The 23,347-nt window shown below is 46.1% G+C and overlaps 1 protein-coding gene across 1 annotated transcript in view; it reads right to left on the bottom strand.

Annotated features, from left to right (window-relative positions):
• The window catches only part of FER1L6 (fer-1 like family member 6), a 149,093-nt gene that overhangs the window by 104,395 nt on the left and 21,351 nt on the right, over positions 1–23,347 (bottom strand). Inside the window, exons 2-5 of the mRNA XM_079134392.1 lie at positions 10,166–10,251; positions 4,912–5,032; positions 2,192–2,246; positions 1,958–2,089 (exon numbers count right to left, since the gene is read on the bottom strand). Coding sequence (XP_078990518.1) covers positions 1,958–2,089; positions 2,192–2,246; positions 4,912–5,032; positions 10,166–10,251 — 394 coding nt within the window. The remainder of the gene's footprint in view (positions 1–1,957; positions 2,090–2,191; positions 2,247–4,911; positions 5,033–10,165; positions 10,252–23,347) is intronic.

Genomic DNA, 23,347 nt, shown 5'->3' with positions numbered 1-23,347 from the left:
CTGGGAGGCTATTGACCCCTGAATTTTTTCTTTTGAGCTGCAGGGTAGAGGAATGACACATGAGGGATGGACATGTAAAGTAGAAAAGGAGAAACTGACCACTAACAACTTCCCTTCCAGGGGCAAAATAGAAAAAAAAAAAAAAATACATCATCATGCACTATAACCAGAGTTCCTCAAAATGGCGGTCCTTAGGTAGCAATGAAAGGTGGCATGACATTCAGTGTCCTCTTTATTCTGTTTCCTGAAATGTCATTTGTATGACACTCTTATACACAGAATATTTTCAACTTTTAAAGTTTTTCTGTTCAAAATTGACATAAAAAATTCACTTACATGAACTTCCTCATTCTCTGATAAGGCTGATTATATGAGATGTGGGGGCTCCTCTGGACTGATAAATCAGCTCCAATGTTTGTTGCCTTCTGCTGAGCTTCATGCATTTCAGACTCAACAACCCTAGGAAGGTTCCCTAGACCCTGGACCACACTCGTTTTTCCAGATGGAAAATACTCCCCAACCACTTCTAACTAGTTCCTTCAACATCTGATGACCTTTTGGCTTGAAAATTAGGGTCAAAAGCTGTGACAAATATTCTGAGTTTGCCCTCTATATTTTTGCTTGATTTTCTACTGATTTCACTTGGGTCCAATTTAACGTCACTTAGATCCACGACTTGTATGCAGAATTATAATTACTGATGAATCTATAAGGCTTTGCAGTTTCAAAGCATTGTCATACACATGATCTTATATCATATCCTTGCCAAAAGCTGTCTTGGGGGCCAGGAGATGGAGCAGAAAGGGGATAAGTACTGACATTTTAAAGGCTCAGAGGAATACGAAGAGGAAAGGAACTAACAGCTCAAATGGGATTTGGGTGTTTTCTGTTAATGTCATTATCCATGCTCTCCCCGTCTTCCTTTTTAATTATAACTCTCATTAGAATAATAATTAAGAGTTTGCTACATTTTTTTGATAATTCATGCTGTCAAAGCACGTACAGGAAAATAATCCCTCCTGCGCACTGTTAGAGTATAAATTTTTACCTCTTGGAAAGCAATTTGGTGATATCAAAATTTTAAATGCACATACCCCATGCCCCAATTATACCATATAAATATTATTATAAGTAGTAGCAAAATGCTGAAAAAGTTAATATCCATGAATGAGAGACTGGTTTAGTAAGTTATGGTACATCAAGGCGAGGGAGAAGTAAGATTGAACTGTATGTTCAGCTGTGGACTAATCTCCAAGGTACAGTGTTTCATGAAAAGAACGAGGCCCAGAGAGGGTGTGCAAATGCTGCCATACGGGTACCATATTCACTTGCATTCCTGTGCCTGCTTGGGGTATCTCTGAAAGATAGCCAAATGCCTGATAAGAATGAGTGCCTCCAGGGAAAGGGTCTAGGGGATTCTGGGCCAAAGATCAGAAGGAAACACATTTTTTTACTTTACATAATTTTATCATACAACACTTTCATTTTATAAAGAGTATTTAGTATGTTTAATATTTAGAAGCTTCTCTCTTTGAAGTTTACCTTCACAATCACTACATAGATTAAAAAAATACAACTGTTTTGCTTTCCAATATGTTATGCCTATTTCAAAATCAGTAATTAAATTTGTCACATCTCTGCCCTGGAAAAGAATGTGTATCTTCTCCCTGACCAACTTTCAATGTTATTAAATACAGTCCAGAGCTTATCATGGATGACAAGGAGCTTGTAAGAAATCAAGTGGGCTACTGAAAACAGTGATGGCTTTAACCTCAGGCTTTAACCTTTGCCTTTCCTTTCCATTAATTTTTTTGTTTAAAACTCTTGAGACTGTATTTGTGAGGTGACTCAGAGGTTGCCATGAACTTGGATTAGGGATGGTTTGAATGAGGAATTCTGCCGGCTGGTGGTGAAGAGAACGTTTAGGGCCAGCAATGCTGTGACCTCCATGACTTACTTCATTGTAAAATGGGCTGTTGGTTCCCTCCTTCACTGTGCTCTGCTTCTTCTCATCCCCAATCTCAATGGTCACTACTGGGTCAATGTTCTCACCCACCAGCTGGCGGGCCTCAGTGATGTTGATGGCAATCTACAACACAAAGCAGAGGGTCCGCCATGCTGCACACTGCACAGTGTTCACACGGGAGAACTGCGGTGGGGGGAGGCTGGACAGGAAGAGATAATCACTTACTTGATAATTTTGGGATTTGATCTCTCCATCATGGATCTTAGTCAGCAGTTTTGATCTATTAATAGAAAATTTTATATAGTTGTTTCATCAAGTAAATACAAACTTTGGATCCATAAGCCATGATATTTTCCCAAGTAGTTCTAAGGTTTTTCAATTATATTGTATTACATATTCTCTCTACATCTCTGGGGAGATACATATAATGGGCAAATGGCTTAACTTCTCTGTGACTCAGTTTCCCTATCCTAAAAATGGAGTTATTAATAGTACTTATCACACAAGGTAACTGCTAGAATCAATGATATAATGCATGAAAACATTTAACTCAGTGCCTGATAAGCATAAGTTTTAGTAGCACATTTTATAAACTTATCCATATTATTTATATAATTTTATTTTTTGATATTATAAAACTAGAAACCGAGAGGTCTCAGAAAGTCTGTGGCAGAGCCGGGTCAAAATAAGGATCTCCCAGCTCCTGTCTGATCCCAGACACAGGACCACCTCACCATTTTTGTAGATATAATAATTCTTGGTTGTGATTGCTTTTGAAAGGATTGGTAAGGGAGAAAATTGGGAAGAATGACCAAGATGCCATCTCTCTGAGATTTCACATTCAGGCATTTCATTTATCTGGGCCACCACAGGTAACTGAACAGATGTGCACTTAGAGATTGGAAAGAGATGAAGGATCCTCATTGTCACCAAAGCAGTAACTGGTGGGAAATGAACCAAGCTTGAGTTCCTATTGAATTGTGTTCTCTTGGCTTCTAACAAAACCATCTTACATGTGACTTCATTCCCATTTTCACTGAGTATAGTTGGGTCTAGTAAAGAATAGAGTAAGCTAATGAAATCTCGTTTTTAGAGTCAGACTGATGGGAATTAGAATATTTGTTCTCCCTAGTTTGAGACTTTATCCTTAATTTCCTTATCTGAAAGTGGAAATAATAATTCCTACCACCTAAGTTCACTCTGGAGCAAAGGGAGATAATGCATATAAGAAAGCACAGATATCATTTATTATATTTATCAGTAGAATGGTAAGTTCATACGTATTTTTCATTATGTAAAAGCCCAGTGCTAAGCTCAGTTAAGAAAAAAACAAAGACAAGCCACCATCCTGGTCCTAGAGCTAACAATCTGTGCAGAGGAGAGAGGAACAAGAACTATTATATGTAAGTGTAAAATGTACCAGAGAGAATGCAATACAAAAGATGTAGAGACAAAATTCCTGAAAGAAATTCACCGAGGAGATTGGATTTGAATTGAGCATTGGTGGGTGGATAGAATTTCAATTGCTAGACAGTGCTCTGACCAAGGAGAAAGAAAGAGACAACTACTCCTCACTTCTCTTTCTCTTGTCTCTCTCTATTCAGTGCTATTATCTTGGTAAAACAGATGACAAGAGATGCCTTGAAAGATATTTAAGAATAATTGGAGTTCCTAGTCAGAGGCTGGGGGAAAGGGTGGTAGTCAGGGGCCAGAGTAGGGGGAAGACAGATGACAGTGAAATCGTGCACACAGTATGTCTTCTTTTAATTGTCACCTCCGAGCTACCAGATTCTCTGATTTCTATCTATACCTCTTCTGCCCCTTCCCCACATATATTGTCCTCCCTCTACAGAGAAAGAATAAAAGGGCATGATGAATTATTGTAAGAAACTGGCATAAACAAATATGGCAGACTGTAAGCACTGGTGACCCCAATCATTGGCTTCTGTGTCCAAGCTTGTGGCCTGGTACCTTGTGGTCTCCTCTCACTTGAGCACAGGCTGACCTTGTAACTTGCATTAGCCAACAGAGTGCAGCAGAAATGACTTTTGTTTGTTCCAAGCCTAGGCCTCAAGAGACCTTGGGTACTCTGTTGGAATCCTGCCAATGTCACCATTGGAACAAGCTCTGACTAACTTTCCAATGCCCTATGATGGGAGCCCAGTGGTCGCAGTACCAGGCCAGCCTACCATCGGCAGGCCCCAAAACTAAATTTAGTAGAACTGCCAAATGACCACAGATGCAAATGAGGGATGCATCGTGAAACTATCAGAGGTCATAAAACTACCCACGTGACCTATTGGCTCAAGAGCAATAATCAGTAACTATGATATTAAGCCACTGATTGGGGAGTTTTTTTTAATACACCAATAGCTAATTGATACAGCGGCAGAAAGCAAGTTTGTTTTGAACTTTTATCCATAGTATAGGAACCACCTTTTCATTTTGGACAAACACAAAGCTAAGACAATTAGTATCTTGATGAATTAAAGGGCAGGTAAAAGATAGCTCCTGAACTTGCCTTCTGCTCTTGCTGTCATTCCTGAACTATGAGGGGCATGAGCATTGTGTGTGCATGACCTTGTGAATGTGTGTGTGTGTGTGTGTGTGTGTGTGTGCTGGAAATTGAACCCTGGGCTTCACACGTGCTAGGCAAATCCTCTATCACTGAGCTACATCCCCAGCCACAGCAATGTCATCAAAACTCAGAAGACTTAGGACCTGAAGCTGGCAGAGCCAGGATTCTGGCCTGCTGAAGGCTGACCAGCAATAAGAGGCTAGCACCCAGAGAAAACTGAGCCAACACAGAAGTCTGTCTTCCTGCCTGAGACCTTCAGCTCCCTGTAGACAGGGATCAGGTCTTCTGATCTGCCAGAGCCTTCAGGGGTACCTGGCACAGAGGGAGCACTCAGGAAATATGTTGAGCACCTGCATCAACTCTATACCTTCTCCTCAGAGGAGCTGAGGGGGCAGGAGTGATGGACGCAGCATCATGAACCGAGTCTCCCACTGGTCCTTCCTGGTGAGAAGGCCCCTCCTGTGGCAATGTGGCTTCGTTTTGACCATCTAGAGGGGTGAGCAAAGGAAGAGGATCCTGTTAGATTGGAACATAGTGGTGATCAAGTCCCCACTCTGGACCCAGCACCATGGAAGTCACCATACCTACAGGAGACAAGAGGATAGTCTGCCACCATGAAACTTAACATTCTATTGGCAGAAAAACCAGGCACATACCTCAATTTTTCTAAAAAAAAAAAAAATTCATCTTCTATCTGTTAAAAAAAAAAGAGCAGATATGTATGGATGGTCTTATGGAAAGAAAACTGCACGGTGAATCAATCTAAAGATGTGCTTTCAGGTCATAACTTTGCACAGTGGAATCTGAGACAAGTCACTGAGTCTCTCTGAGCCCCATCAGCAAAGTTTAAACTACATAAGGATCAACCAGGAAGTTGTTGAAGTGCAGACTCTGATTCAGGAGGTCTGGGAAAGTTCAAGATTCTGCATTTCTAACAGCAAGAACCTGGATGAGTCCGTTCCTACATCTGCCAGCCAGTTTTGAGCAGCAGTGCTGTGCCCTAAAAAGGTGGTAGGTCCTCATCCTTGGGGCCTGTAAACAATGCCTTATTTGGAGAAGGTCTCTGTAGATGTGATTATTCAGGATTTTGAGATGAAGAGATTGTCCTGGGTCATCTGGGTAGGCCCTAATCACAATCAGATGTATCCTGACAACAGGGAGGAGGGAGATTTTAAACAGAACAAAACTGCAGCAATCTGACCCTGGAGGCAGGGATGCTACCAACAACCCAAGGAAGGCCATGGCCACCTGAAGCTGGAGGAGACAAGAAATGGATTCTTTGGAGGGCAGGAGGGGCCCTTCATTTTGACACAGTGATACTGCCGCCAGGCCTCTGGCCTCCATAACTGTGAAAGAATAAATTTGTATGGTGTCAAGTTACCAAGGTACTTGCCCTCGGTAGGTTTCTTGGGAAACCCTAGGAAACAGCTGTGCAAATACTTAGAAACCTTAACTAAATGGCTAGCAATCATATTGTTTAGACGCTTTCCCTCCTAACACCAGATTCTGATGCAATTCATCTGGAATGTTGCCCAGATGTCAAGATTGTTTGAATTCCCCAGGTAACACTAAGGTGCATCGAAGCACGGGAACCACTTCTCAACCAGGTTCCTGGCAGACGCAAAAGTGGCTGGGCCTCCCTGCCACTCCCCCAGACTCTGCATGGTGCAGTTCCAAGCCCAGAATCCCAGTGCTTTGGATTTAAATCTAAGCCCTCCCACTTTCTAGTTTTATGATTTGGGCAAGTGACTTAAGTTTTCTCAGTTCTGTTTTTCTCACATATAAAACAAGGCAAATCAGGAATATTAAACAAAATATATAAAACTCCAACACCATGGCTGCCAGAGTTGTATGTAGAAGGGGCTGAACCTGTGAATTCCAAGTTGGGTGACTTGAGTAAGTTACAGAATTTCTTGGTCTTTCTTTTCCTTCCCTGTAAAATGAAAGGATGGGGTCATGAAAGTGGTCTTGGGACTGTTTTTGGCAACAGAGTACTTTTGACAGAGTAATTTCATATTGAATCTCAATATACACATAAGTCCATCTGTACCAAGCTTGTTCTGTATGTCATGTGGTGAAACGGGGAGGGTCTCTCCATAGCCCCCCATCACGGCCCTGCTCAGACTCCTCTGAAGTCATTTCTCAGAAACCCAGGGCTCCATGGAACCCCACTATAAGGAGATCAGTTTAATAATGTCTAAGACACCTTTCTGTTTCAATGAATTTGATTCTGATTTTAACCAGTCAACCATGCCAGAGTCCTGTCTCGAAGCCAGACGAGATAACAAAGCCCATGGCCAAGGAGCTCCTACACACAGGTGTGGCCCCAAGAGGTGCTCAGCGGCTCAGAGAATATCCCTGAATGAGCGGAACCTGCTTTGACTGTCCTCCCACCCAGCAAGCTAAAGCCACGGCAGCCCTAGAGATGCAGAGGGAACGTAAGTGCCAGCTGAGTGCCCTGAGACCACAGGATGAAGCGAATACTTGGGGTTTTTAGGATGAGGATCTACTTCCAGTCAACAACCTAGCACATGCTAGAAACTGTGCTAGGTTAGATGCTTAGCACGCAGGAATTAACCCTTTCTCTGGGGTTTCATATTGTGGGCGGTGAGAGACACCTCAAGGTGGGCAGCGCACCAGCTAAGGCTTCTATGCTTTCATTTGTTCATTCATTGAAGTCCTACTGTGCTCTCTCTGGTCTACTTACCATGAGACATGCAAGCTAATCTTCTAAAACGTTAACCATGTCATGTCACTTCTCGTCTTAAAACTCCTCAATGGCTTTCCATTACGCTTAGAAAAAAGTCTGAAGTCCCTCCATGAGTCCTATGCCCTGCTCCGTCTGGCTGCCACCTGTTCCTCCTGGCCAGCTGTCCCTCTCTCCCCCTTGATGCTCTCTGGCCACACAGCCAGGTCGCTCCTGTCTTGGCATTGTTCTCCCTGGGTATCCCTCTGCCGGAGCTGTTCTCCTCCCTGTCTGTCCCCTTGGGCTCCCTCTCACTTTGAAGTTTCAGTTCAGATGGGACCTCCCTGGAGAACTCCTCTCTGACTGCACCAAAGTCTCGATTTCAATGAGTCAGAAATCAGCAAACCCCCGACAGCTTCCATTTCAGCCACCGTCTATTTCCTTTCTAAAACTCGCCTCAACTTGTAAAATAGTGCCCTCATTCAGGGTCCAGAGTAAACAGATGGCACATTGAGGGCTTTTCACCAAGGTGTGGGTGTCAGAAAACCCCCAAAGCTCATGCTGTCTGAGGCAGTTCTCTGAGGTAGCAGCCAAGCGGCTAGGTCTCCTCGCCTCCCAAGTGAGAAGAGAGAGGAAGAGTCACCACACCAGGAAGGAGAGGAAGCTTGAGTTGAGCCAGCCTCCCTAAGAGGAATAGCCTTCTTCTTTCAGGAGAGGGATGCCATTAACTGGACCCTGAGCTCCCTCACCTCCCTTCTCAACCTCCCGCTGGGGCCCCATTGGCCAGATGCGACCTAAATCCAGATGCTCGGGGACCTGGCTATGAGGTCAGCCTCCGTGGTGCATGGGTGGAGAAGGGCGGAGAACAGAGCTAGAGGACAAACAGTAGAGTCCACCATGGGGCTGTCCACCCTCCAGATGACCCGGTGTCACCATTACACTCTCAGAACCCAGCCCAGCACCTGACACTTAGCAGATGTTCCATTAACATTTGTTGAACAAGTGACTGAATGGAGGCACCCAGGAACTACTTGTTGGGTAACTAGTTAATGCCTGGCTTAGGGTAATGAGAATTTTAAGCATATAAGGCATAACCACAGGTCTGAAAATACACAGACACCAGAACCAGAGACTTTTAGAATCTCCAGACATGTCACCCAGAAAAGCTCTAACTTTCTAGGCCAAGCCAAGAAGGAAAACCAGAGTCTCCATTCTATCACCTGTTTGTCAGTCTCTCACATGCCTGGCCCCTCCCAGCAGGATGGACCCATTTGCTTTCTAGGAGGGGCCCTAGTCCTCTCTGCCCTGTTTGCTTTGTGGGCTGCCAACCGTGATTAGAATGAGCCCCAGGAGCCAGCTCCTCTGAAATGCCCAGGGATGCCTGCTCCAACTCTCCACCAGCCTGTCAGTGAGGCTCCTGACGGAGGCCAGCGCCTGGGCGGGGGGACCCAGACTGACCTAGGCTCAGGAGCTGGCTTCTCAACTTACTAGCTCTGTAACGTGAGGAAAGCCACTCGCCTTCTCTGAACCTCTGTTGTAAAACAGGCAATAGAATCTACTGTTCAGGGTCATAAATAATGTATGTCAAGTAACAAGCAGCAGAGCCTTATTAAGTATGTCATAAATAATTTTCATAAGGTTGCTGAGAGAAGGGACTATGCCTTATTCAATCTTGTGTCCTCACGACCTAATTTCAAGGACAACAGGAGAGACCCCAAATCCTTTTCCACCCACTCCCCGATGTCATCAATTTGATTGAATAGAAAATGGCTTCTGTCGGGCTTTAAGTCTTGTTCCCACTGGAAATAAAGTGCTCCTCTCCTCCCACCCAAGAGTCCCCAGTACTTTCCTCTGTCACAGTGTTTTATCTGAGGATGAAGAATGGAGTTGGGTGGGCACAGGTCACAGGAAAGCTGCCCTGGATGGCAGTGAAGCCGCCCTTCGCCACGAGCAGAGAGAGGGGCAAACATTAACCAGACGTGCAGCGCTGAGGAGTGGTTGGGAGAGCTGTGCTTGTTATCATGGCCTCTCAGCAGAAGTCTCCAGCAGGTCCAGCCCCCTAGACCTGTCCACTTGGAAGCCATTAATTCAATTTGATTCCATCCACACTGAGGCCTGGCCTCCACTGACTCAGTTCATGCTCTAACTCAAAGCTTTGTTCTTTTGGAGAAGGAAGTAGCCCATTCTAAAGGTGGGAAGTCCAAGAGCCGGGATTTACATCCCAGCGCCATTTCTTCCTGACTCTGTACCTCCCGTGTTCAGGGCCAGGATGTGGTCTGTGTAACCAGACAGGGACTCACGCTCAGAAGGACCTCATTGCTCTTGGTTTAGGCTCCACTGTCCCCATCTTGACATTCTTAACTCAATAATGGCTTTGCATTTTCATGCTTCCCTGGACCTTGCAAATCCTGCAGCCAATCTTTTCCACACTGATTGACTCTGCCTCCCTGTAACCTCATTCATAAAACCGTGGTAACCTTACCTACTGCTAAGATGGATGAGACAATGTCTATCCAAGCTCTCTCAGAGCGGCTGTGCTCCTCACTCTCATTTCCAAAAACCTCACTTGATCCTCCCCATTGCTGTGTGAGATCAGCCCAGCCACCCATGTCCTGACCATTTGGTGAAGGGAGAAACTAAGGCTTGGAACTATTGGATGACTTATCCAAGGCCAAGAGCAAAGTAGAACAAAAATGGAGCTCTGACCGTGTAGCTCCCCCTTGTGGGGCCCCTTCCATGGCCCAGCAGGTGTCTACCCTATCCCAGCTTGGCAATGACAGGGACCTCGGAGTGACAATCCTCAGGCTGCACCTGTGATGGGAAACACCGCAGGCAGCACACCCCCCCTCACTGCCATGGACAACCACAGTCTCAGCCAAGGAGGGTCCCCTCTGTGAGGCCCCAGACCAGGTCAGCTCTGACCCCCAAGCCTCACCTTGCGCAGCCTTGTTGGCTAGGACTAACCCCTTCTCTCCTTTATTTTTCTTCTTCTTCTTCAGCTTCAGTCCGAACATCCCCTTTCTGAAAAGAAGAATAAAAACTAAACACACAGTAATAGAAACTTGAGTCATTCAGACCTGTCGGGAGAAAGCAAACACAAACTCGCAAATCCTCCGGGCTGACCAGCCTCCTCCTCCACCCAGGACGGGTCAAAGGACAAGTGTCAGGACATTCACCAGCAACTAGTGCGCTAAGATGACGCTCGCTGGGATGCCAACAGCACAGCTGGTACCCCTCTCCTGTTCCTGCTTCACCTGTGCCAGCACTCAAAAGGAATCATGTCATTTGCTCAGCACAGAGATCCTCTTCTGCCCAGCTTACAGATGAGGAGCCATGGCCCAGAGAGGCTGGGGACTGTTTCTAAGGCCACACGGTTCCTTGGCACCAGAGCTGCTGCAGGATCCTAGGTCTGCCTGATTTCAGAGCAAAGGGTCTAACCATGGGTGGCTGGTACCTGCCCATTCCCCTTGGCAGAGTGATCTCCCTCTCCAGAGACAGACTCTCCGACCATTTCTAGAGTGAAGAGGCACTTGGACTTAATGGGCTCATCCCACAGTGCACAGCTCAGTGTGCCCAACATACCAGCTACCATTATCATATCATTAGCAGGGAGCAGGAAACTAGGTCTGAGCCTCCTCTCATCTCAGAAAGGGTTCCAAACCACTGTGTCTAACAGACAAGAATATTCCGGATGCTCCAGCCCCCAGAGAGAATCCCTGTCTGAGCTGAGGGACTGAGGAGCATGCCACTCTGGGTGGAGAGATGGATGGTCACAGTGCAGAGGACAGAGGAGGGGGAACCAGGGCTTGTGCACTTGGAGGAGAGGGCAGGGGCTGCCAGCCTGCTTCGTGATCACTCTAAGGCCCTGCAGCAGCGTGTGAGAGGCAGGAACAGCAGGCCTCCTCCATTTAGCTCCCTGCTCTGGGATTTGCGAGGTGGTGGAGGGCAGGGGTAAGATCGGGCTCCATCCCTGGCGCTGTCTTCACAGTCTTGCACAGGTCGCTTTGCCTCTGCACCCTGAGACCACTGGGGTCTGCAGTGTGGTGATAAATGCAAAGAATTTAGCACAGAACCTGGGACATACTTGTTGCTCAAGAAACCTTAGCTCCTGCTGTGCTAAGGAATAGCAACGGGACCAACTAGCAGGAGGTGCTACAGCGGAGGTCCACGTGTTTCCTTCATCTATTTACTTCTGTTCTTGTTTGTTTATTTATTCTGCTTATGTTCTGCTTTGATGCAGAGGAGGAATTAGGAGGCTCCACATTGGTGCTGTCTGAGCAGAGGGATGGATGCTTTGGGAGCGGGTAGGGGGAGGTCCCTGTCCCTGGAGGTACACAAACAGAGGCCCAAGGACAACAGTGAAGGGCATTGTAGAGAGGACAAGCATCAGAACGGTTTCCTCATGTATGGGCTGCTCACCTACCTTACAGGACTCTCGTGAGAATGGCATGAGGTAGAGGAAGCAAAGCACTTAGAACAGTGTCTGGTATACAGAAGGTGCAAAATAAGTGCCCTTTGGGGAAGGACATTCCCCACTTTGGGTTGCCATCATCTTGAGTCTCCCAGGAACCTCTGGGACTCCCCCTTTCTGAAAATTCTAAGAGAAAACTTCTGGTAATATTCCTATGATTGTGTTGTCAAAGGGTAGTTACCAAACAGGGGACTGGAGGCTAGTGCCCTCCAAACCCTGGACTGTGGCCCTCAGGGCTCAGTGCCACAATCAGGCCATGGAAGCAGAAGCTGATGTTCCCAGGAACCTAGCCATGGCTCCGCAGGTGCTTAACAAGGCTGTTACTTTCATCCACAATAGGAAGCTGTTACTAATAAATGACAACATCTGTGAGAGGGGGCATCCCTTTCCTGTGAGGCTGACATCTACATCAGGGATGGTCTCAGCATTCTGGATTCTTCCACAGGGAAGCCAGTGGCAGGCACAGAGGCATGGCTGAGCTGCTGTCTGGGGTAGGGGAAGACAGAGATGCACCTCCTCTTGCCCTTCTGAAATCAGGAGAACTTGGCCCTGCTGCCCATTAGCATCTGCTAAGGAAGTTTTTAAAAACACTGGTGTATTGAATCATCCTCAGAAGTGTTTAATTGATCTGGGGCAGAGCAGAGGTTGAGAAGTACTGGGCTACACCCAGCTTGGACCCCCCCCCCCCCCCCCCCACAGAAGACGGCAAAGGAACCTTTCAGGAATTCCCAAAGCATTTGCAACCAGCCCACCCTCCTGGGTGGGTCGACTTGAGTTTCATAAACACACAAGTTGTCTGCCTGAAACAGTCAGTCGTCAAGGGCGCGCCCAGCATGACGCCCAGATAAAAAGGCTTCCAGATCTAACTTGATCTCTCCTCCATGGCCCTGTGACGTGGCTGCCAGCTCGGAGCCCTGGTGCCACTGCAGATAAGGCTGCAGAAAGTGAGTCTGGGCTGCAAGACAGCTGCGGTCCTGGGTGAATCCGATTCTAGAATTATGGGGCTGGGTGCTCGTGTTTTTCTCCCACTTTATAGGAGAATATATTTCTCCAGTTCACAGGGTGACATCAAGGTAGGAAACAATGTAAGGTGTAAAAATGTGACAAATTATTATGATCTTGGCAACAAGGAAATGTGAGTTTGAATTTTTTTGCACCTGCACTGAGCTATGTGCCAGGAACTTCATTTTACACACATGAACTAGGATCCCATAATATGCCATGAGGCAGATGCCACTGTCCTTTCTTAAAATGAGAGGGGGCCAGGAGTGTGCCAATATATTGGGATCAACCACCAAATTAGGAGGACTTACCTGGCAAGTCCCCAAGGCAGTTGCCATCCCACCCACCTCTCATTGGCTGGGAACTCCAGCACAGGAACCCAGAAAGGCTTTCTGTCTTAGGTGAATGAAATCTCCTCCCTGGTTCACCCCAAGATAAGCCCAGAGACATGCAGGAACGCCCATACCAACCTGGTCTCCTCGGGATGAAAGCTACCGTGACTTCGATATCTGTATCCAAGCAACAAGAGTATTGAACAAGGCACCATTAGACTTGCTTCAGTCCATCTGTGGAGGGTGCTCTGTGTCGAGCACAGGGCCTTGCTGCCAGCCAACCTGGCACCTAGGAGGAGGAGCTGGGCCACTCCTAACTATGCCAGTGGGCCTGGCCAAAGGACTTCTCTGAGCACCAGGCTCCTCTTCTGCTCTTCTTCTTCAGGAATTGTCCATGAAGTCAACTCTGCTTTTTCCTCACTAAGATGTGATAAAGACAACCTTCCTAAACCCCAAGCTAAACTGTTTAAAAACACTACAAATAGCTCATTTCATATGGTGTCTATGACTCGGTGAAGTCAGGGTTAGAAAACTGTCTGCAGCCAGAGTTGCCAAGTGGCTGCCCAGTTAAGCCACGAGACTTCCCTTCTGGAATCAATTGTCTGCCTTCAGTGCAGAAGAGAAGGGCTCAGGCCAGATGGCCAGGCACTGAGTTAGCTGGGCCAAGGGCACAACAGGACTGGCACACACTGCCCAGGCCCCATGTAAGAGGGCACAGGATGCAGCTGGCCTGCAGGTGACTGTACACCCTGCTTCTCCCCTTCCAGGCCCAAAGCCGTGACACCCAGTATGGGAAAACAAATAGAAAGCAAACTTTGGCTGAGCTATGGATTTATTTATATGAAAACTCTTTCAAATTTTAAAAGATTAAACCACATTTGATTATGCATTTAGTAAAATTCCTTTATTAAAAAATATATTTGTATATAATCAAGTTTCTCTTGGAAACAAAACAAACCAAAATATTTCTAAGTTAAACCAAAGAGCCTTGGATAAATTCACAGTTGCCCGCCAGAAGAGGCCCTTTTAGGAATATCCTTCCTGTGTATTCATCTTATTTCTAAGACTGGAACATATTTATTTAAGTCAAACAACTGAATATAGAAACAGCTGTAACTGAGTTGGAGAGAGGACTGCTAAAATGGCAACCCTCCTCAAGACTCTGAAACTTTTCGCTCCCTCTTCCCAAGATCTTCCTATCAAAATTTACCTGTTCAATGTCCTATTTCTTTAAGGTAATTCTGCTCCACATCAGATTTGTGTGAAGAGAGTTTTCTAAAACTGCCCCCCACATTCTGGCTGGATCCCATCCCAGATAATCTTTCATTGGTCAGGAATGGGACCCACATGCAGGAGTTTCTGGGCATCAGGGCTACAAACCCCTGTGGTCAGTGATCAGAGACAAGGAACTGCCCCTCAAAGAGAAGCTTGATGTTTTATAAAGGAAGTTTAAGAGATAATTTCTTAACCAAGAGAAACAATCAAATGTACATTCAGAACACTTAGTGGGTAGGTAGTACTTAATAACCCAACCTTTGACCCCTTCCACTCCACCCCCATCGCCACAGTTAGCCCACAGAATTGGCCACCTCCTCTACTTAGCACAGGGTCCTCCCAGCCTGGGAGAAACAGAACCCTCAGGTTCAAGGGAAAATGGTCCCTCCCCCGGGGAGCGGGATCAAAGGTCCCCAGTGAGACTAATGTCCTGGAAGGATCAGCAGAGCCAGTCCAATGGGAACACAGCTGCTCCTGCCTACTGTGATTCAGAACCTCCCACCCCACTGTTAGGCCCTTGCTTTTCACCTTCCAACTCCATCAGCCACCACAATGTCATCAAATGTCACAAGTCAACAGATGTCACTAGGAAACTTGATGTTTCACCTGCAAGAAGTCAGCTGAGTCTAGAAAATGCATCTGAAGGATGCTAATTAATTTCTCCTCCTGTGATTCCTCTGAACCAGGGATGACTCAGGAATAATTCAGAACCACACCTGAAGGGCTGGCCTCCCACAGCACTTCAGAGACACTTGCCAAATGTTCAAGGGCACCGTGGCAGGCAGGTGTTGTAGGACTGACCCAGGAGAAGAGAGGCTTTTTCTTGGCATTCCTCCCACGTCCCATCCCCACCCCATCCCCATCCCATCCCCATCTGGCTGCAAGACAGCCATGTTCACTATAAATGCCATCTTTCAAGGGGTGGGGGATCCTCTTTCAGCCTGGGGCCCCTGTGCTATCCCTCCCTGTTCCTGCTCCTCTATAGCTAAGCATCTGCACATCACACATGACTAGGTTGGTTAGAGTACCAGGAAAATAAAAATTGGCAGGTGATGTCAATGACACAGTGTAGTTAGGCTGCTGGATTTTCCTGCCTAAAATTCTCCCTTGACTGGGCCCCAGAGAAAATGGTGCATCTTTTCTCTCCCATCCTCTTTATATCTAAGCTCACTGGAGCCCAGCTCTCTTTTCCCCCAGATCCCAGGGAACCCACCATTAAACCAAAGATGGCTTACAGGTAGCTTCTCCACACTTGGAATCCATAGCTCTCTCCCTTATTCGCAGCATATATGTTTTCAACTCCCTCTTTAGCTTTCTGCTTTTCTCTAGTCCCTAAACCTTCCTCCTTCCATGTTCCTTGATTGTCTTTTGGTGGGATGAAGAGTATGACATCCATTGGTTCACAATCTCCTCTTGGGATTGAGGACCTACACTCCTGTCCCCATGTGGCCTTTCCCTTGGGGGTCTACTTGCCCAGGGAGCATTTGCATTCTACTTCCTACTGTCAGGTGGAAGGAAGCCACTGACAGCTGGGCTGGTGGGTCTGTATGATCCAGAAGACAGTGTTTGGAAAACCATCTGGACTCCAGGTCAGCTGGCTTCCTCCAATCCAGCCTCCAGCAGCGGAGGTCATGTTTCCGTCCCTCTCTTTCTCAGTGGGTTTTGAATATGTGGGGGAAAGAGAAGAGGATGGTTACCACCTCAAGAACCCCAACACCCTGACTTCTAACAGATTTAGTTAAAAGTGAGAACCACTAAACTCCATGATGGGTAAAGAGAGGCTGCAAAATTCCTCCTGAACCTCACTTTTTGGTGTTATGGATATTGAAGGTAGGAAGATGGGCACTGTGTTAAATTAAATTAAATAAACCACCTTTGTTACAGGACTCTTGGAACTTTTAAATACTAATATGCACTAGGACTCTCCAACAGGGTGATAGAATGTCCAGACTTTTCAAAGTTTAGCATAAAGTATCTGTTATGTCTTAAAGAACTCCATTGGGGACACCAGAGAAAGAATCCTTGCAGATTTCATTGTTCTTTTCTATTTCAAAATTCTTACTATCAGGTCAGAATCACTGAGGAAAGAAAGAACCCAGGACAGCCTTCTTGTGCTTTCCCTCCTGTGCCAGGCTAGCTCAGCTCTTTGGTCTTTCTGCTTCCTTTCTGTCTCCGTCCTGCAGCCCACTCCATGCTGCAGCCATCTTTGAAAACTAGAAAAGCAGAGAGCTTCCTCCTCTGATAATCAGCAAAACCCTAGAGTCAATAACATATCCATAGCATATGTTGAAAGTCTTCCTGAGATAAAAAAAAATAAAATAAAATAAGACTAGGATGTTTGCCATCGCCACTTCTATTTAACACTGCACTGGATGCTCCCACCAGTCCAATAGAGTTTGGCTAGTTAATTAGTAAACGAGTTTAGCAGGGTATCTAGAAATCAGGGCAACATGCAAGCACCAATTATACCTCCCTATACCCAAAATAAGGAATTAAAATTGTAAATTAAAGCTATTATAATAGCATCAAAAATTTGAAAACTTAAGAACAAATCTAAGAAATATGAATGACACTTTTGACCTGGAAATTACACAAAATAAAATAAGTAAATGGAGGGTTAGTCCATTTTCATGGACTAAATAAACATGCCATGTTGGAAAGATGCTAAATCTCTCCAACTTGATTTGGAGATTATTCACTTTGTGAAAATTTTCAATCATTCACTCATAATACTAATCATAATTAGTATTTTTTTCTGCGTGTATGTCATGCTTTAATAAAATGATTAATTTTTAAAAGCACAGATTTGCTGCTCAAAATTCCTGGCTTGAAGTGTTAGTTCAGCCACTGCTAATTATGTAAACTTGAGCACAATCATCATCTCTTTGTACCTATGCTTCTTCCATCTATAAAATGGAGAAGTTATGCCTATTTTACAGGTTGCCACAAAGAGAAAAATGTGATAATAGAGGCAACGAACTGCTTATAAATAGTACATACCATGTCTTTCATGTAAATTAAGTTAGAAATAGCATTGGCCTTCTCTGAATCTCCTCAGGGCCTCTGTCACAGAGCCTCGCCACACCTGTCCAGCACTGACCCTCAGACCCTGCCCTGGAGCTCCCCTGAACTCACCCACCCTCTCGCCCATGAGCCTTCCTCCCTCTAGGCTCTCTTCAGGGTGGCTTCTCCCCCACAACCCATCTTTCCAAACTGTTCTTCTAGGTCCAGCTCAATGGACTCCTTTGATGTGACATGTTCTCTGGTCTTCCAAGGAGGAACAAGTCACTCATTCCTCTTGACTCCATTATTACTTCATCCTTATCTGCATGACCACAGGGACATGGTAGTTACTTGAAAACACATGACTCTCCTTCCTTAGATGCTAAGTTTTGAAGGCAGACACCAAGTTTATGCTGCACCCTCAGTATCCACCACGATGTGCACACACTAGGGCTCATGCAAAGTCGGACTTTTGCAAAGTGGATAAAAGGACGGCCACATGCCCAAGGTGTAGACAGATAGAAAGTTCCATGAAAGCTCAGCAGAAGTTTTTTCGGCCCTATCAAAACTGTATCATACAAGACAGAAAGGAGTAAAAGTCATTCCAAGATGAGCACAGAGCAGAAAAGAATGATCTAAAACGTCAGTGGCTGAGCCTTGCTCTCATTCTGACCTTGGAGCTTGTGGAAAAGAGGAAATTATCCACTCTGGCAAACCAATTGTACTCTGTTAAATGGCCTCATCCTTTACTTAGAAGCACTCCCTGTTCTACTTGTCCTTCTTTTTCTTTCACCTCCTTGTACCTAAGTATCTTTTATGTGTTGGCTATTCTTCTTCTTGCAGTTATTCAGTAAAAACATACAGAGCCTTTCTGTGTTCTAAGTACCGCAGTAGGCCCTGGTGCACAAAGATAAATCCAGCAGGGTCCTGAGCTTAGAGACGCCCACGGTGTGTGTGGCACAAGGGCTGGTGGGGGTGCAGATGCCCACGAAGTTACAGACACAATACAAGAAGTATTGTGGGGACGAAGGGTTTTTGGAGACTGGAGGGAAGAATGACTTCCTTGGGCCTGGAATGGGCAACACCCTAGTCATGTCTTAAAAGAGGAGGAAGATGCTGCAAAGCAGAGAAGAGATGGTTGGAAAGGACGGGCCTGGACTGAGTACCTGCTATGTGTCAGATTCCTTTCCATGTGATCACTCATTTAATGACCTCGACAACCTTGGAAGCAGGCAATAGTAGCCTCGGTCTAAAGAGGAGACGTTCTCTTTAAGAGGTCAGGCCACATGCCCAAGGTCATGGTAAAGAGCGAATGTAGGCAGGGCTCAGACCCAGCAGCCAGTCAAGCATAACAGTGCACAGAGATGCCTCAAAGACTCCCGCTGCACACCAGGAGGAGGGCACAGTCAGAAAGCTCCTGTCTCTGGCAGGCTCGGAGCTGAGCCCTGTTTCAGTTCCTTGGACTGGTTCATGCTCAGCTCTGCTGGGACTGACATCTCTTGCCCGCCTCTCATCATGTTCTGTCCATAAACACAAGTCAGACCAAAGCCTTCTGTTTCATTAACCTCGAGCCTTCAAACCTTCCTCTGTACATTCATGACAGAAGACCTTCCTCAGGGACTTTTCCAGAATTAAAATATCCCCACAAACTTCCTATTGAGAGATGCAAAATCCTATCTGAGAAAATAACTTCTCTGGCTGCAATTGACCCTGGATACCTGGTGGGGGTTTCTTACACAGCTCTTCGATTTCTCTGTGGTTCCAGAAGGTAACTAAATTAGAAAGGTCATGCACTCTGCCCAGTCTTCTGGAAACGTATAGCACCTCAGAGCTGGAAGGGCTCTTAAACATTCCTTTACATGCGTCCCGTTAACATCAATCTTGAATCTCTCTGGGGAATCCAGTTCCTTCCTAAGGACCTAACTATAAGTCACTGTTTTTTCAAAGTACATTGAGGTTCAAGTGTGACTTTGGTTGGATGCTGTAAGGTTTCAGCAGTTATCAGAGGTTGTAAGAGGGAAAGACAGAAAGTTCCTTTTGCAAAATTTGAGTGGGGGAGGGAGGAGAGGAACAGGTAGCCTTGGGTGGCAGCAACTGGAAGGTCTGAAAGGCACTCGGTGAACCTCAGATGGTTGGAAAGGACAGGCCTGGCCTGAGTACCTGCTATGTGTCAGATTCCTTTCCATGTGATCACTCATTGAATGACCTTGACAACCTTGGAAGCAGGCAACAGTAGCTTTGGTCTAAAGAGGAGACGTTCTCTTGAAGAGGTCAGGCCACATGCCCAAGGTATGTAGGCAGGGCTCAAATGTAGGCAGGGCTCAGACCCAGCAGCCAGACCCAAAAGGCACCCAGCCATCTTCTGGAAGGTCTCTTCTCTCCAGCACCAAGTCAGACAAGAGAGTCAGACGGACCTTCCGCCAGGTTGTTCTCCTCGCTACAGGCCCTGGGCAACACCCTTCCAGACTGACCCTGAAATGGCATTTCAAAGAATCCTCTTCCTTGCTGACAGAGCTTTAGAGAGAGGGAACGGCAAGTGTGGAAGTCTACAGGCAAAAGCTGGGGCAGTGGAAGAGAAGTCCCCTCCCGGCATGCCTAGAGTAACGAGTGGAGGGAAGGACAGGAGAGTGTCAAGCCCAGAGAGGGCAAGGAGCGGGACATGCAGAGACAGGCCACCTGAGGGACCTGGATTTTATCCCAAGAACAATCGGGAGCTGTTACAGCCTTCTGCCGGGCACCTCATTCTCTCCCTGCCTAGGCCACCTCCTCTTCTCCTCGCCACTTCCCACCACGCCCTGGAGACATTCCACCTCCACCACTCCAGGGTCATCATGGCTGGGCACGGGCACTTGGCCAGGTGAAATGTTGCTAAGCTGCCAACTAGAGGTTGCCACTTGCTCCTCCACCTCGGCAGGCCTGGCAGGGCTGCCTGCAGCAGGTCCCCTTCTGGGCGGAGGGACCTGACCAGTGCTTCTCAGCTCTGTGACTGCGTGGGAGTGGGACTCAGGGGAAGGGGCTCTTTCGGGGTCTCCACTGACCCTGACTCCTGTCAGGGTACAGGATACAGAATCTCAGAGACCGACTGGGAAGGAAAGGCAAAATTGCATGGGGACACTATTCCCCAGAGGAAAGGCAGAAGGACCTTTCTGAAGTCCAGTATTATCAGAATTATTTTTGATGGGTTGTTTGTCCCTGACTGGGGTTCACCCTCTGGAAAGAAAGTAAAGAACCCTGGTGTAGTGGCGGGAACAACGGGGATTCACCATGAGGATAAGGACTCCAGGTTGGTACCCAGTGTCCAACCCCCACACTAGAGGTCCTGGGGCAGGCCTAGCTGGTCCAGGATGTGGCTGGGACTGCAAACCTCTCCTGGCTCAGTGGACTTGGCACAGCATGGCTACACATCCAAGAATAAACCAGCATATTACAGGCCAATGAGGCCCTGGAACCATCCTTTATCAAAGAAAGGTCCCTTTCAATAGCAATGCAGTTTAGAGACAGAAGCCAAATCTGTGAGTGCTAATGGGTTGATCTTGTCTGTTTGGCATTTAAAAGCAAATCTGCCCTTTACATTCCTAGGGAAATTTAAGAAACTGGAAGACATACCTTCATAAAGATATGCTAAACTTTCTCCTAACTTGCTGGAGCAATTACTTTGAAAGTAAAAGGCAGTGTCACTTATTTGTACCCTAAAAGAGCTCTCCTCTCCCATATTGCTGATGTGTATGTCTCTACCCCTCGTTAGCAAGGTAGGGGAGGCACCCTAGTGCTTTGAACATAATAGATCTTGCTAAGATTTGAATGCGTCTCTCAGAGTTCATGTGTTGAAAACTTGAGGCCCAAATTCATATGTTAGTGGTATGTGGAGGTTGGGCCTCTGGGACGTAATTAGGACTAAATGAAGTCATGAGGCATTTGTGGTTTATAGGACAAGGAAAAGAGACACGAGATGGCATGTTACTCTCTCCTGCCACATGATGTCCTCCACCATGTTATGATGCATCAAGTAGGCCCTCACCAGATGTTGACATCTTGATATTGGACTTCCTGGCCTCCAGAACCATGAACTAAATAAACTTCTATTTTTTTTTTTAAATCTATCTGGTCTCAGGTATTTTTTTATAGCAACAGAATATTGATTGATTTATGAAGTATTTGTAATAAAACAAATAAGACTCTCTCAACAGCCAGCCCTAGCCTTATGGCCTCCAGTGATGAAGCATTCACCTCCTTCCAACATTATGAGCTGATGACCACAGAGAACCCAAAATATGCAACAGGGGGAAAAGAGGCTTCTTATTAGTTTCTCCAAGAAAAAAAAAATCAGAGTAAATCATAACAATATTTTGTAATTTTGATCAAGAGGAGATGAAATAATAGGGTCATTTCCTTATCTATCTTTTTGCAAAATGACTAGAGAAACAAGGTTCAACTAAAGTTAAAGTTGAAAATATATTTCCAGATATATGACCTGGGAGAAACTGTCTGTCAATCTCAATCTCAAGTTTAGGTATGTGCCTGAGAGTTCAAGTGTATGAGAGGGAGAGTGGAGATCAAGCAGGCACCAGGTGACCTGATTTGGTCATCACCCCTCGTACCTCCTTCAACCTGAGAGGGTCCATTTTTGTCTCTTTTATATGTTAGGGAATTGGAGTAACCTATGAATAAACATAAGTCTTCTATGTTTGATGACCACCAATCAAGATCCATTTATTCATTGGACAACTGGTAAAACTGAAGCCCAGAGAACAAAAGGTACAAACTCAAAGTCATACATGAGCTTACGGGCAGGGCTGGGACCTCTGCACACCCATTTACCCTGTGTGCACCTGCCAAGACGCTAAGACCTCAGCAAGCCATGGCTGCCCTCTCCAAGCCCAGGTAAGCTGAGGGCTAACAGGCATCTCACATCCCATTCATTCAAAAACTGCCTTTTTACTTCAACAGAGCTTAACTCCAGAATTCCTGTGCATTACATAATATGCTCCCCTGGATTCAAAATGGTACCTCATTACTTTTCTCTATGTCCTTAAAAAATATAAAAGGAAATTCACATCCATTAAAAGCAAAAGACGTTAGATTTTGAAAATGAAGGACTTGTATTTCAAATACGACCTGCAAAGGGGCCTACCTACTTTATATGTGTGAGTGCCTTAATAACTTATGTAACCACAAGGAGAGATAATCTACTTCACTCAAGCTGATTAAATCCGAGAGGAAAAACTTTCATTAGAACAGTCAAATGAGCCTCTCTAAATCAGGTTAACCCTGAATCAGAATGATGAAACTCGATGCAATTACTCACAAACAGCTTCCAGTCAGCCATGCACCAGAAATGATGTCAGAAAGAAAGAAAAAAACCACTGTAAGTGTATTGCTTCCGTAGCTACCTGTGCAGACCAGCATCCTGCTGCAGCCTTTTTGGGGAGGCTTTGTAGAAGCGCCCTATCCTGAAATGAGCCCTCTGTGTGAATTCGCAGGGTCCCAGAAACAACAGGGTCTTGTCAGCCCTTCTCTCCCTCGCTCAGCCAGCATGTTTCTCAGGGCTGTGCTCAGGTTTCTTCTCAGTTGCTGCAGCAGAAGCTGGAATCTGCGCCTCTTGGCTAGGAGGAGGAAGCTCTCCCAGTCCCGTGGACTTCTCCAGGAGTAACCATCCTTGAAATGCCAGCCTCAGCTCAAAGTCAAAGTGCACTGAGTCGCAATCATGAAAAGCTTCCCAGTCCTGTCCTCCCAGGCTCATCCTGGACACACCAAAGAGAAGGGGTCCAAAGTCGGGCCTAGTCACCGGCCTCGAACCAGGAGACTCAGAAAAGATTTGCTCTTGACAGAGATGATGAACTCACAAACTGCACAAACAATGCAAGGCCTAATTGGTCCCCAGTCAATGACAGGAGCCGAATCAGAAGAAGGTCCCATATTGATCTTACACAGAAATGCAACACACCACTCTCTACAGCAGCTTGAAGTCCCAGTTCACAGAAATCCCAGTGCCACACACAGGAGACAAGGAGAGGCCCAGAGTCACAACCAGACA

This window comes from Sciurus vulgaris (genome assembly GCF_902686455.1).
Source record: "Sciurus vulgaris genome assembly, chromosome: 1".
Taxonomy (NCBI): domain Eukaryota; kingdom Metazoa; phylum Chordata; class Mammalia; order Rodentia; family Sciuridae; genus Sciurus; species Sciurus vulgaris.
This window is presented reverse-complemented; position numbering and strand designations above follow the sequence as displayed.